The sequence below is a fragment of the Xenia sp. Carnegie-2017 genome, unplaced genomic scaffold (genome assembly GCF_021976095.1).
Source record: "Xenia sp. Carnegie-2017 unplaced genomic scaffold, XeniaSp_v1 HiC_scaffold_14, whole genome shotgun sequence".
Taxonomy (NCBI): Eukaryota; Metazoa; Cnidaria; class Anthozoa; order Malacalcyonacea; family Xeniidae; genus Xenia; species Xenia sp. Carnegie-2017.
Genome location: NW_025813447.1, coordinates 2,786,207 through 2,801,803, shown reverse-complemented (window position 1 = coordinate 2,801,803; position 15,597 = coordinate 2,786,207). Strand labels below are relative to the sequence as shown.

The 15,597-nt window shown below is 37.6% G+C and overlaps 1 protein-coding gene and 1 long non-coding RNA gene across 2 annotated transcripts; one reads left to right on the top strand and one right to left on the bottom strand.

The window, feature by feature from the left end:
• On the top strand, positions 1-740 carry LOC124434521. Its single transcript, XR_006944808.1, has 2 exons — positions 1-60; positions 341-740. It is a non-coding gene; the product is annotated as an uncharacterized LOC124434521 (long non-coding RNA).
• Positions 741-9,766: 9,026 nt separating this feature from the next.
• On the bottom strand, positions 9,767-14,128 carry LOC124434770. The gene is given in 2 exon segments (XM_046984672.1): positions 9,767-11,362; positions 11,365-14,128. Coding segments are annotated over 2 exon segments (3,813 nt in total). The 5' UTR covers positions 13,909-14,128; the 3' UTR covers positions 9,767-10,093.
• Between the last annotated feature and the right edge of the window lie 1,469 nt (positions 14,129-15,597).

Sequence of the window (15,597 nt, the reverse complement as noted above, 5' to 3'; positions counted from 1 at the left end):
GTAATCAACTGATGTTGTTTTTGAAACAATACATTGATCTAATTGATGGGACAACTAGTGGTAAGTGTTTTGGTAAAAAGATTCGGGGAAGGTTGTAATTGGTTGTAGTCAGTCTATGTATGTGTTTTTTGTGTGAATATGGTTTGCTTTTTAATATTTGCACCACAACTGATTATATATTATGTTGGAGCAGCAGTAACTTTATCTGTTTGAACAATATCAATGTCAGTAACATTTTCTTGCTTTTAAATTGGACCTTTGCTTTCTTCAAAAAAAACTTAAATGTTTGACTGTTTGAGGTACTAGTTATATTAATACTTTAATACTTGTCCATTCCTAGGGGCAAATCTTAAAGATCTGTTGTCTTTTTGGACTGGGTGTGATTTACTGCCTGCAAATGGTGCAATCCTGCATCTCAAAGTTGACAGAACAAAAGATCGTAATCTGCTGCCAGAAAGTAGAACTTGTTTTCATTTGTTAGTTCTTCCATGTTATGAAAACTTCGATGAACTGAAAGCTAAACTAGATAGAGATTTGCAATTTCGTTCAAGAGGATTTACCAATATTTGATCTTGGAACAGTTTATGCATCTCTTTCAGCAATAACATAGCTTGTTACAGCTAATATGGATGATGCACTAAATTGAAATATTTTTATTCTTTGTTTTGGATATCATTTTTATAGTTAAAGACTTAAAGTGAATATGTTAATGTTTCATTAAATTTTGTTCTGTCAGTGCATTAGCATTTATGTGCTAAAAAACATTTTCTGCTAAAATGTTTGAATAATCAACATAATGAAAAATTTATAGCATTCCTTGCCATACATATCTTGTTTTGTATTATCTGAATTGACACCAACGAACAATAGGTCAAGTAGCTTTTCTTGTTTTGTGAGTTCACAATGTCACTCGTCTTCCTGGTGCAGTCTGGTATTTACAAACTGTAGCAACTCAATGTATATGTCAGCACCATTATGATTAGAAGGCCTTAAAGGATTAATGGTTCTTTGCAGGTCATCAAGATCTATTTCATTCTATGGAATGTTGGTTTCTGGAACAATCACTTGTTGCTGATCAGTTTCATGACATGCGTAATTTTGTGAAAAGGTAGGTGGAAATTCTTGGTTTACCTTAGTGAATTAGAACATTAAATTAGATTTTGACTTCAACATACATCAATTAGCTTTGGATCCAGTCTGATGATTATAATCTAAAGCATAGTCTAAAAGTAAAGTTATGAGTTAGTCAAATCATGATAGATTTCTTTCTGTTCTTATGGGAAATCTATTGTAACCTTCCTGGAAAAAGCACATAATGCAATGAAAACACATGTTCTTCATTTGATGGATCCAATATTCCATTACTTTCTATATGATAGAATAAATGATAAAAAAGACTTGTACAACCAACAAAAAGATCTCGCCACAAGAGCTCAATCCGTTGGTTGTGCACACTTCTTCCGGTAATATGACTGCCACGACCGGGTCCTCGCAAATGGTGGTTTAACATAAATTGAGCAATACCAACATTTTCACCTCCTTTATCTGTTCTTACTCTGGATGGCAGTCCATATTAAGATACACCAGATAGAAATAGACTTAGAACAGTATCAGCTCGATTGTTTATGCTACAGCAAGTAAATACCAGCAAACGTGAATAGCCATCTATTCCTGCATGAGTCACAAATCTCCATCTAAAAATATGAAACTACTAGCAAATTTGTATGCAAAACTGAGATTTATTAACGCCCAAAAATAGGTATTTTTTAGTAGCCCGCCTAATCAATTTGTGATTGTAGATAGTTTAGAAAATTTTAAACATATTGTCAATAGATTTTATAATTCGAAAATTTGATCTTCGTGCATTTTTTAGAGCTCAAAGTCGGTGATTATTTGCCTGACCGTGACATTAAAAAAACTAGGGTGAGAACCTAGATCTGACGTCTTATGGCGAATACGTTTTAAGAAAACACCGTATTTTACACATAATTTCCTCAACAGCATAGCTATATCGTTGCACTACCCATGTGTGTGCCATCTTGTGTCGTGGATGCTCAAAAACATCCAATTTTAAACAAAATACAGCAGATGAATTCGCGACGTGACGTCAAAAACAACATTAGTTACCAGCTTTTTTATACTGGCGGTCAAACAATGAAAATGGTCAATTTTTCAATTTATCATATCTAAATGGCAGAAATGCAAAATTATGATATAGCGGGCACTTTAACACTAAACAGCTCATGGTTTTATATATAAGTACAAATGCAACGTATTTTTACTTCAATGTAGTGTCCATTATAGACACTAATGAGCGAACGATGCATCGCAGTCTTCGTGAAACGTTTCAAAGACACGATATAGTAATTATCTCAAAAAATGGCGTTCATTCAAAATGGCAACCAATTTATCTTTAAATTTGTGAGATCTTTTAAGATGTGCTGTCTCTACTCTCTTTTGTTCCAAGCTCACTTAAGCTTTTGTTCCAAGCTCACTTAAGCACGATGTAAGGCAGTAAGCACGATTACATTACTTTCAAATTAAGCGAAAGAGTCGATTACTGTGGCTTTTAATTTAACAATGAGCAAAGAGCACATTTGTGCTCCAGGGAAAACTGTCGAAAGAAAAGATAATAATATTTAGGACCGTTTTTGTTATTTTTCAAACTTACTTTCGATATTACGAAAGAAATGACTTAGGAACTTGACTAAAGATGTGTTTTATTAACGTATCTTGAACTTTCATAAACGTTTTTGTATCATTCAAACAGTGTTCTCGTGTATGCATTGCGCACCTTCTTCGTTTTTCTGCTCAAAAATGCTCAATCCGCCATTTTTTGGTGGTAAATTCATTGAACTAAATACAACTGAACTAAATACAACTGAGCTTGATACAACTGAACTAAATAAAGTTGTGTTTAGTTCAATGGGTAAGTTATGCAAGATCAATGGAAAGATGGAGTTTCGTAAAGGTTTTCCCTTTGTCAAAAGCATTGAGTCAAAACATTGAATGAAAGTTATAAAAAAAGATTTCAAACCTTCGAAATATTTACAAACGAATAAACGTTACATCTCTTAAAAAACATTTCACATTTTATTATCTTAATGATATTGATTTGCCTTGTATCTAACAAGCCAGAAATTAAATAAGTCGGCACGAATCTGTGTTTTTCTGACGTATGTTTACTTACAATATTTATATCAACTTTCTTCAATCAATTACAACACTTTAATTTATTTTTTCGGTAGTAAAAATCTGTTTTCTATCCATCTTTGGACTGTTATCTCGCACAAGTAGAACTTACAACACACTTTCTTTGCTTTGTGCAAATTATAAAATTTACAACGTTTGCAAATTACACATTTCTATTGCACCCTGTCCCAAATGTGGCCCAACAACCAACTACGACGCCCGGTGAAAGCCAACAAAAAAAAAACGGGCCTTATATGGTTAATGTAATGTAATTAACAAATAGATAACATTTAACCGTTGACTGTTTAGTTATACAGCGGGTATGACGTCATTTGTGATAAGTGGCCACGAGCCGCCGAGGTGAATACTCGTGTTTCTATTTCAAAAACAATAAGTTTTCTGTGATGTCACTTCCGTGCGTTTGCACTCATATAGATCATAGCTCTCGACCAATGAAATTGCTTAAATTCTTAAAGTAATTACGTAAGACGACAATATTTGTGCTAAACATGTCCCTCGACTGACTTTGCGAATTTCCAGTTTTGCTAGAGCTAGCTGAGCCACATGCAGAGGTGCATTAAGAACGTTTCGAGTGAGAGATGCCATCCACTACAGATGCAGCTTCGAAAAAATGCATTCTTTTTAACCCTCTATAGCCCGCTGCAGAAGAAAAGGCATACTTGTTAATCGTTAGATGGAGCGTAAGCTATCTTAGCAAAAGTTGCGCGCATTTAGTTCCTTTTATTATCCAGAGGTGGGAAACAATATACTAAATGGCATGTGCATTTCTGACAAACAAGAAAGGTCCATTGAATTACAAATTATACAAATTGAATTACATATATAACGCCAAATTTTTGCTTATTTTAAAGCGTATAGAATTACAACTTTGCATGTTGGCCATGCAGTGTTCAGATATTATAACAGGAAAAATGTATAGAGAGTATGATTTTGAATAATCTTATATTGATTTCATACTCATTGTTTTTAGAGTGATCTTGCATTTTTCTTACTTTTATAGTAGAGACAATACTGCTCTCTAGTATTTAGAGTTTGTATGCAGTGGCGGATTACTCAGTGGGCTAGGTAGGTCGAAGCCTAAAGGCCCGCGCTTTCGAGAGGCCGGTTGTGTCTAGACATAGTTAGTTCTTAGTTTTTGCCATTCTGGACTAGTTAATGTTCTTAATTTAGACCATTTATGTTATTTTAAACCGTACGATCTACTGTTCAAGTGTACGATTCTCATGCAGAACTCGTGAAGTACTCGGTTTTCCAAGTTTGAATTTTAAACTTACTTCTTACTGTTCGTACTATGAGTTACAAAACAAGCCGGGAATTCAAAGGCAAATTATCATAAGGAACGCAAACGTCATAAAAAAACTGAACAACCTTGTCTTAGGCTACAGGCCCCATAATTAGTAATCCGAGCCTGTTTGTAGGTTAAATAATCAAGCTCGACGTAAATTCATACTGAAAACAACGTTAAGGTTTAATTGGAGTGTCATCAGGAACTTAAGCAATTCTCACAATTACATGTATTCTATATAAAATGCAGGCCAAAGTTACATCAATATTGACTATATGAAATGCCCAACGGCAACGAAAATAAACAGCGCGTCCATTCCACGCTATACAGCCAGCAATGGTCCATCCCTGTGATCTTTTGCGCTTGTCAAGTATATGTGCAATTCTTCTAGTTTTTCCTCGAGCTTTCGGTGTTCAAATTCGAGTTTTGCAACAGACTCGTAGAAAACATATGTTCCGCGTGATAATAAGCACATCCATAGGCCGCCTCCGATTAAAGCAAGCCCACCATACAGCAGCATGTCCCATGATGAACGACTAGATTCCTGATATTGCTTGGCTAGGACACCCGTAGTGAACGTGCAACCTGTATTGATATTTGAATAAGTTATATTTTTTTCATAATGTGATCTCTTGTAGTAGCTAGCTTTTAACAACATTTACAATTGTGGATCCTCGAGATTACTACAGGGAGTATAAAATGAAATGAACTGTTAGGAAAATCACTCTAAAGTCATCAGCGCGCTAGAGTTGCAAACACTTTTGGTCAAAATAGTTGGTTAGACTTCTAGTGTCTCATCAGCCAGTAAAGTTGTGGAAAGAAAGGAATATTTTTAGAATAGAATTTTTGTTACCGTGAAATACTTTTGAAATAGCTTGCGCACATAAATGAAAAAGATGAAAAGCAATTGTAACACATATTGTTAAAATGCTGCAGATGTTGTTCAAGCTAACAAACTTTTAGGAGTTTTGACTTATGTGCGCAAACGCTAAGCTTTTCGAAATGGTGGTTATTTTAAAATGAAATGAAAGATACTCAATCAAAGTTTCTTATCTCGTTATCTTGGTATTGCTGAGGTCAATGTGTTATGATATTAAAGCGTTTCTGTTCGTGAATTTTATATCACGTGATTCGACACAATCGGAAACACGAAAATAGAAAGTCAATTGACCTTATATGGATAATGTTATTAGTTTTCTACTTATTTTTTCTCTTTAGCTTTTGTACAACTCACAGTATGATTAAGGAATGTTGTCACATGCAAGTTAAAAATAAATTATCTTGGAGAAATCCTGGGAAATTCCCTTTGCTATATGGGTTTCCCTAGCTTTTGCCCTAGCTTTCTATATCTTCAAATGCAAATATTTCCTCAAATGCAAATATAAAAGCCAAATTTGTGCTTTCTCACATTCTATCATCTTTCTCTTTACCGTTTTTTCAGTTTTTTCGGTTGTATTTCGAATAAACCGGCATTTTCCAATTGATTGAAGTCATAGTGGTGCCGAGGGAGAACTTTGCAGAATTCACTTACTTCATTCGTGTTTTTCCTGGTGTCAGGTGGCTTCGGGCAAGTAATAGGTAATCACCCATCAATATTTACTTGAGTTAACCTGGGTTGACCTTGATGCAATTGTAATTGACATGATAGAACTAAGTTTACACTTGCGATATAAAGTTCTTACAAACTAATGAGCACAAGTGGTCTAATTATTATAATATGGAGCCAATGAGATTCGAAAATCCTCGTGATTGTTTCACAATGTTATACAAAATATTATCAACATTGCGACTTGCTGTTGTTGATCAATGATCAGATGCAACATGACAAATGACTATTTCAAGAATAGATTTTCATAATTCAAATACGATTCATTCTGGAGCTCAGATATAGCTACGGTTCGGGTAATAGATTAAAAGATCTGCTGGTCAAATATTGTTTAAGACTCTTGTAATTTGATGATATCAACATTTTTTGTTACATTATATAAATATTAACGTGTATTAAGGAACATTTTACAAAGTTTGGGCAATTATGTAATAACTTATAAATGCTTTCACTGAAAAATATTTAGAAAAAGCTCCGGTTTTTTGTCGCCTGTCCGAAATGATTTGACTTTTTCCATTGTTCCCGATCTCTGGATAATAAATGAAACAAATTGTATGCAACTTTTTCTATCATTGCCTACGCTGTTCATCAGCTTGTCATGATTAGTCCATCAGTCTTCTTAATTATAGCCATTCTGACCGTAATTAGTTTTATATTTAATGAGTAGTTGGCAAACTCTATACATAGTTAAATAGTTTGCTTAAAGTTTTAAATTAAATAGGTTGTTATATTTTACTGATAAATTTACACCTGTTAAATTAACTGTCCTCTCAATATTTACTCCAGTTCTGTGTTCACAATTTGAGCTCCAATTGATTGATATTTTGTATGGTTACCATAAGAGGAAAATGAATGTATTCAAACAAAGCTTCTTAAATTTGTGTTCTTTTTTTCAATTCGTTTGTGTTATGATTTTTAATTTTCATGAAATCTCATTCGTGGATATTGCACTCGCTGATAACGTAACATGAGTCGACAAAAACAAACAATAAATTAACTTTGTATGAACATCATCATTTGCAATTCTAAGTATTTTACATTTGCAGACTACACCATCAAGTTACATGCATGCTAACAAAAATTAAACATTCCTTGAAAGTTTGCTCTTTGTATTTCCCTTACAGTTAAAATCCATATAGATGTTGAGCCTATTTTCACCATTATTTGTGATGTGACTATTTGTTCATGTATCTTCTGAAAAATGTAAATCCTCAACGCGTCAAAAAGAACTGACCAAGTTCTAGAACCAGAGCTTATCTTTATAGCAGTCGAGGTAGCATAATGAGTTTTTTGAACTTTTAGATTCGCTTCCAGACTAACCTAAGTACATAATGGAGTGTGTCGAACATGTCAAAGAGCAACAAGCTCATATTGAATTGTCTACTATGAAGGCGAGAAGGTTTCTTGATCAACGTCCTAAGGCAGGCTAAAGTGGGGATCAATTTGTATAGAATGCAATTTATAAATTATAATGGCGGCGCAAGCTATATTTATAAGCTCGCTGAAAAAATAAACATTGCAGGGGTGTCGAGTGGCACGATGGAGGCGAGCAAGAGTAAAGATTAGAAATATAGATCGCTGATGAAAAAGGCTTCATACTATAGTTGTACTCTATGAAGCTTCCCTCTGGCGTGTTGTTTTATCTTTCTGCCCATCCCATAAATCTATCGTTGAGCGTTTTAAAGTTGACAATAACAAAAATGCATGAAGAAACGTCGAGTAGCAGCATAGCTCCCAAAGCTTGAATACTATAAGAGAGTGGTCTGAGGAGAAAAATGCAGTCAAAGGCATTGCGTATGGTGAGCTCAGCAAAATATTGTTTTCACTATTTACTAACAATTCTCTTTGTATGTTGCAAGTAGATTGCCCATTCAGTAAATCAAATTTTATAAAAGTTCAAAAAGCCATTTTCTTGAAATGATATTTGCTGTATTGCTTTTTTTCTACACTTGTACCTTATGATAAAAGCTATTATAGTAGTCTTGCATGAAACCTATACAGCTTCCGTTTGGTCGCTCTTATTTCAACAATTTCAAAACGCTAATTAGCTACTATTTAGTTGTACTGCAGCGTTATAAAAGTACTTGATTGCTGGTTAAAGCGTGTTTGATAGCTTCTATATATATAAAGCTATTTGTAGATTTTTCACAAATAAAAATACAAGATAATAATATCAATTTTAAACAAAAAGAATGATAGCACAGCGCTATAACCAACAACTACAAACAATAACGACCTTATCTAACAACATTTGAGAAATTAACCTTCCACTCTCTATAACATTCCAACTATTTAACCTTGTGATTATACTTATACATATTGGCAAGGGATGCTTGTAACAATCTATGTTTAACATCAATATCAATTTTATTAACTTCTTATAAACTATTGTAACATAATTTTTGAATAGATGTATGTGTACAGCTTTATATATAAATGCTATACATAAAATACATGTGTGCAACATTGATGAATTAAATACTTCGGCAAATAACGTCAATGAGATTACTGCATTAGAATGAAGATATTATTTTAAGTCTGTTTTGATATACCTCTACAAAACTAAAACACCAAAAGAATCAAACACTTTAAGAAACAAGGTCGGTGAACTCTGTCGTGTCATTAGACTTAGTTCTCTCTAGAACAACACCGTAATCGTTGTTGTAAGTTGTTCAATTTGATTGATAAAATTCCATACTTCAATTTATATTTCTCAAGATTTATTCGCAAATTATAAGCTCGACTGGGAAAGGGACGTGCCAAACACATGTAGCAGGAAGATATGCAACCTACCACAAACGAGTATGGGAATGCGAGCTGCTTCATTATAGAAAATACTAAAGAAGGTACAAAACTTTTAAGACCCACAAGTTTGCCTTCAGAGGATGTCATCCGAAATATAACATAGCAAAGTATCCCCCATCCAAGTAAACGAACGCTTCGTGTGACAAATTTTATTGTGCCAGCAATTCCTGTAGTTCTTCAATGATGATTTTGCCTGTGATAGATAGTCATGACAAAGATTAATTTCCAGTTGTGGATTCTCAGGTTAGCAGTCCGGTAGATGCGTGAGTCGGAATCGTATAATATAAGTAAATGATTTTTATTCGATCTAGTAAATAATGATATAGTATAAATAACAAATGTGCAGTTTAACAGTATACCAAACGTAAATACATGAACTCACTTCTTTGCCGGGTCCTCACGATCTACATTAATTTCAATACAGGTTAGCCGATATAATAAAGTAATACAATGATGAAGCTTTCGCCCAGGTTAGCATGTGGTAACTGTCAGCTGCACTATAGACTCAAATCCTTTTTATTCCAATGAATATTGCGCGTCAAATTACGCGTCAGTTAAAACATGCATAAATTAAACTCCAGTGCTAAATAATTATATCCGTGCAGTTTGTCAGCAATCCATCCTCCCCCCCCCCCCGATAAGGAAACATTACTTATCAGTTTATTTCTTCTGCTGCTTGAATCACAGCAATCTTGGTGATTGGTCTGAGTACTCTCCTGAACTTGTTTTGACCTTTACGTTTCGTACCTTTCCATCCTCTCCGGGTACACTTCTACTATCCGTCCTACTGTCCACTTTCCTCGTACAGCATTTCCGTCAGCCACTATTACCACATCATCAACTCGCACATTTCTTTTCCTGATTCCATTTTTTTCTGGGGACAAGTAATGGAAATGTGTCTCTTGTCCATCGTTTCCAAAACGAGTCCACGATCTTTTGCACAAACTCCACCCTTCTTCTGGGGTTTTTGGTTTCTTGAAATGGACCTTGTGGTACTTGAACAGATGCTCTACCCAGGAGCATATCATTGGGGCACAAATATGAGCCGTCATCGGGATCATTCGGAGGTCGTCCAATTGGGCGTTGATTTACTAAGTTCGCTACTTCCAGTAAACAAGTATACAGCTCAAACGGAGTAAGTATGTGTTCTCCAATCGCTCTCTTCAGGGCTCGTTTGCAGCTTTTCACCATCGCCTCTGCACATCCGTTTTGATGTGGTGCCGCTGGGGTGCTAAACTTCCATTGTACTCCCTTTTCCGCGCAGTAGTCTTGAAGTAGCCTTTGTCAGCTCCTTGGATCATTTTGCGCAGATCGGTCAATGCACCAACAAACTGCGTACCGTTATCACTCAAGATTTCTGCTGGGTATCCCCGAATTGAGAAGAATCTTCGCAGAGTCTGGATAAATTCCATCGCTGAACAGTCGGTGGCGATTTCTAGGTGGACTGCTCGAGTATTTAGGCACGTAAAGATTACTCCGTAATGTTTCGTTCTCTTGTTTCTTCCCACTTTGACAGTCAGTGGTCCAAAGTAGTCGCATGCTGTGTAGTGGAACGGTGGGGAATGGGGTTGAAGTCGCTGTGGTGGTAAGTTGGCCATTATCTGTGATTCAGTTTTTGGGTTTGCTGCTCGACATGTGACACACTTTGCCTTGATGCTCTTTGCTAAATCGTGTGCTCGAATGATCCAATACATTCTTCTGATTTTTGCTACCGTAGTTGCCACGCCGTGGTGACCTCTTTTGTGAAACTCTTCCACTATCAATTTGGAGACTCGGTGATTATAGGGCAAGAGAGCAGGATGCTTGGTTTCGTAAGAGACTAATGAGTTATCAATTCTTCCGCCAACTCTGACCGTGCCTTCTTCATCGGTAAAAGGGCTCAGAGATCTTAATTCGTTAGATTTCAATTGTGCACGAATCTTTGTTTGAGCTCTTTTAATCCAGAATGTCCTACTTCTTTCGAGTTCTGCCGGTGTTAAGCAATCTCCTCTTGCTGTGTCCTTCGCTGTCGACCGTACCTTTGCTAATAATGTTGACTTAGCTCTCAAAACCCAAGCAGTAACTCGTACGAGCTTTCTCCAACTTGAAAACCTTTCACTGTCAATTACGTTTACTGACGTTGTCACTGCACCTACCAATTTTGAACTTCTACATTCCCTTTCAACTTCTTTTGCATCGGGTTTTGCGTTTTCGACCGGCCATTCTTCCTTTGGCAAGTACAGGAATTCAGGACCGTTTTTCCATCTATCCGACAGCTCAACAACACGGAGACCACGGGATACATCATCTGCCACGTTCTGATCCGTTGGGATGTGTCTCCATTGAGCAGGTTGGACGTTGCTTTGTATTTCCCCGACTCGACTTGAAACAAATGGTTTGAGTCGTCTTCCATGGCTGCGGATCCACGCAAGAACAATTGCGCTGTCGGTAAACAAGACACTCTCTTTAGTGGTATACGGAGTTCATTTTGGATGGTCTTGCATAAACGGCTGGCTAACACGGCTGCTTGTAGTTCTAATCTGGGTATTGTTAGCTCTTTCAATGGGGCGACTCGTGACTTTGCTGCAACAAACCGTACGTTCACCACTCCATTAGGTCCTATACTTCTCAAATATGCACATGTTCCAAATGCTTCTCGCGATGCGTCGGCAAAGGCACATAAGATCGGTGGCTCAATCATTACAACGGGACATAGACATCTTTCCAACGATATTTCGTTTAACTGATCCATCTCTTTAAAGTACGTCAACCATTTTGTTTGATCACTTTGCGATAGTTCATGGTCCCAGTCGAGTCCTTGCTGCCACAGTTCCTGCAAACCAATCTTTGCCCTTATAAGGTAAGGTGCTGCAAAGCCTATTGGGTCATATATTCTAGCGACTTGGCTTAGGATCTTCCTCTTTGTGAACTTTGGCTGTTGGGTGTGGCATATTTCTACTTTTACTTTATACTTAAGCACATCCTCTTTCTTGTTCCAGGCCAGGCCGAGCACTTTTGACTCTTGTTTTCCATGAGGAACATCAACTTCATTACCATCTTCTTGCTCGTCTTTCCTGTTCAACTCTCCGTTTGATTGCCATCCCTTCACATGAAACCCGCCATTATCAAGGATGCTGTCGATTGCTTTAGTCAACCCGATTGCTTCTTCATTTGTAGCAACTGAATCCAGAATATCGTCCATGTAAGAATTGTCCTTTATAACTTTTGCTGCTCTCGGGTTCTCTGATGCTCCTTCATCTGCAGTTTTCCGCAAGGCAACTTGGGCCATCGCAGGTGCAGGTTTGTCACCGAACGTAAGTACGTTCATAACGAAAGTGTCCGGAGGTCTATCAATCTCTAAATTCCTCCATAGGAATCGGTGTACCTGCTGGTCTTCGACAGGGATAAGGATTCGGTGGTACATCTTTGAGATGTCCGCAGTGAGGGCAACTTTATTTTCCCTAAAACGGAGAATAACTCCGAATAGAGAGTTCAGAAGATCAGGCCCCTTTTGCCAATAATCGTTCAGCTTATGTCCTCGGAACGTAGCGGACGAGTTGAAAACGATACGAACCGGGGTGCTTGTACTGTCAGGTCTTAGAACTGCATGGTGGGAGATGTAATGGACTGGTTCTTTGTGTTCCTTAACTTCCTTCTCGGATAACTTTCGAGAAAACCCCATGTTTTCCATTTCTGTCATCTTGTTGTTGTACGCTGCTGCTTGCGTAGGAATTTTCAATAATCGACGCTCAGTTGACTCTAGTCGTTTCAATGCCTGGATTCTGTTATCTGGTAAGTCTTGGGGGTTTTTCTTCCATGGATATGGAATCATCCACTGCTTTCCAACCTTTTTTGCAGACTGTTCAATCACTTGCTTTTCTTCTCTTTCGGATTGGCTCAATTTTTCAGCTTCACAGGTGCACGGCTTTACTGTTACTCCCATGGCTTCGGTTGTCCAAAATTCTGATAAATCAACTGCTTCTGGGTACCTCACGTGTAATACAGTTGTTGTTGCATTGTTTGACTGTCCCGTTGATGATCCGAACAGAACCCAGCCGAGTGGCGATTCTCTCGCGACCACATGTTCGACTTGCTTTGTTTTACCCGTGTGCATGTATGCATGATCGATTCCAACAAGTAAGTCGACTTGGCCCTTTCCACGCTTCACCTTGTCCTTTGGTAGTCCGAGTTTTTCGATTGCATTCCTGGTATTGATTCCTTTGACATCCTCGCTGATATATGGTATTCCAACTGCAGTGATTGTGTACTTCTTTGATTCTCCGATTCTGCTTACTTGAACTTTGTAGCTCTTTGTGCAGATTGACTCTTCCTCTCCACCTATTTTTATGATGTTAACGGAGATGTCTTTCCCTTTCAGACCGAGACTCTCCGCCGTTTCGCTGCGGATTAGACTTATCTGAGCTCCAGAATCCAGAAGAACGTTGCCGCGCTTGTAGAGACCATTTGATCCGCCAATGTTAGCAGAAATCACTGGTAGGATTGAGTTGTTTAGACCAGTTACTGATGCAACCGTTGCAACTGACTTGTGCAGCAGCGGATGGTGACTGGATGTGCACTGGACTCCATTTTCATACTTGGTGCATTGTTTTCGCCTGTTGCAATTTGCTTGACGATGATCCCGACCCGCTTTCTTCAAACAGCTGAAACACACGTGATTATCTTTCGCAACTTTTATTCGCTCATCAACAGACATCGCTGCCAATTTTTGACACTGGTCCGGCCAATGATTTGAGTTCTTGCAGAGCCAACACTTGAATCGGTTTTTACTTTCTTCCGTGACTGTACCATTGACATGATTGACTTTGCGTCGAGTGAGAGACGTACCACTCCTGACTGGGGCTGTTGCACGCATGCGCGACTTCATCTCAATTGTCATCCAATTCATCAACGCTTTAAGGGTTGCGGGCTTTTTCTCTCTCTCTAAGTCTCTCGACCACACTTTTCGATCATCTGGACACATCTTTTGTTCAATTATGGATAGCATGTGGCTGTTATCCATGTCACTCGGAACCCCTACCTCTTTCAACGTGTTGAAACACCGCCTAACCAAATGAACTAAATCACAGAAACGCGCGTCTTCTCCTGTTTCTAGGGCTTTAAATTTAACGATGTCCTGCGTTATGGTGTCTGATACGTACCGAGGGTCCCCGTAAATGGAATCTAAGTATTCCCACGCTGCATCATAATCAGAACCAATACCTTTTATTAATTCAAGTGGTTTCTCTTTAAACAAGTTCGCAGTAGTGTTATTGAATCTCGTTTTGTATATCTCGATTCAATTGCATGCTTGAAATCCGCACGAAATATTGCATATTCACGTACGTCGCCCGAAAATTTCGGTAGCTTTGGTTTTTCCATTTGAAACCCGCAGGGACTTCGTGTATTTTCAGATTCATTTTTTACTTCAGATTGGGACGTAATTTGATTCGGAAAATTTTCCTCATTTGTTGGGCTTATTTCGGTGGGAGCGTTGACAGATTCCTCGGAAATTACCGCGTGGGAACTTTCCGCCACATTGCTCATTTCATCACCTACGCTGGTCGGGTTTTCCTCAATAACTGTGGGGCTCATATTACTTGCGCTGTCAACATTTTGCATTCCGATCATTCCAGACGAATTTTGCTCGTTTTGACTGATGCTAGTTTCTGAAGTTTTCACTGAAACCAATTGTTCGATATAATATTTTGCCTCAATATCAAGTTTTAAAAATTCGTTTTGGCACTCATCTAACCAATGCTCTTCTGCTTCAAAAGCTTCATCGTTCATAATCAAATTTGCATAAAGCTCATGTTTCTCTACCACGTTGTCGAACGCTTGTTTTACTTTGACGAGATAGTCGCTTACCTCGTTTGCTGGTCTTTATTTATACACAGATGATTCAAGGCCTTTCCCAGTCTTGTCAATGTAGACTTGGCTGCTCGGCGTTTGAGCTTAGCAGTCTTCAGTGCCTCGTCTTCGTTACTCATGGTTCAGGTTCTCCACGCGATTAATTTTTCTTCAGAAATCGAATGTTGTGGATTCTCAGGTTAGCAGTCCGATAGATGCGTGAGTCGGAATCGTATAGATTATAAGTAAATAATTTTTATTCGATCTAGTAAATAATGATATAGTAAATAACAAATGTGCAGTTTAACAGTATACCAAACGAAAATACATGAACTCACTTCTTTGCCGGGTCCTCACGATCTACATTAATTTCAATACAGGTTAGCCGATATAATAAAGTAATACAATGATGAAGCTTTCGCCCAGGTTAGCATGTGGTAACTGTCAGCTGCACTATAGACTCAAATCCTTTTATCCCAATGAATATTGCGCGTCAAATTACGCGTCAGTTAAAACATGCATAAATTAAACTCCAGTGCTAAATAATTATATCCGTGCAGTTTGTCAGCAATCCAAGTTGGTATGACCATACAGCATTATTGTGTTTTCGCAATGTTTTATTCCTCTTTTCATTAAGCTCTGAAGTCCTTTCATATTTCACCTCAAGCATACGAAAGCACTCTCAATATGTTTGAATTTTGGTCTATGGAGAATCTCTGGGAAGTCTAATGTGTTCCACAATTTCAGATTCGGCATATTTTCCATTATACCAATTTGTTTTAATGATTTATTTGATGTGTTTGGGTTTTTCCAAGCAATCCCAAACATAAGCAAAGGTGTGGTAATTTTTCCAACAATTTTT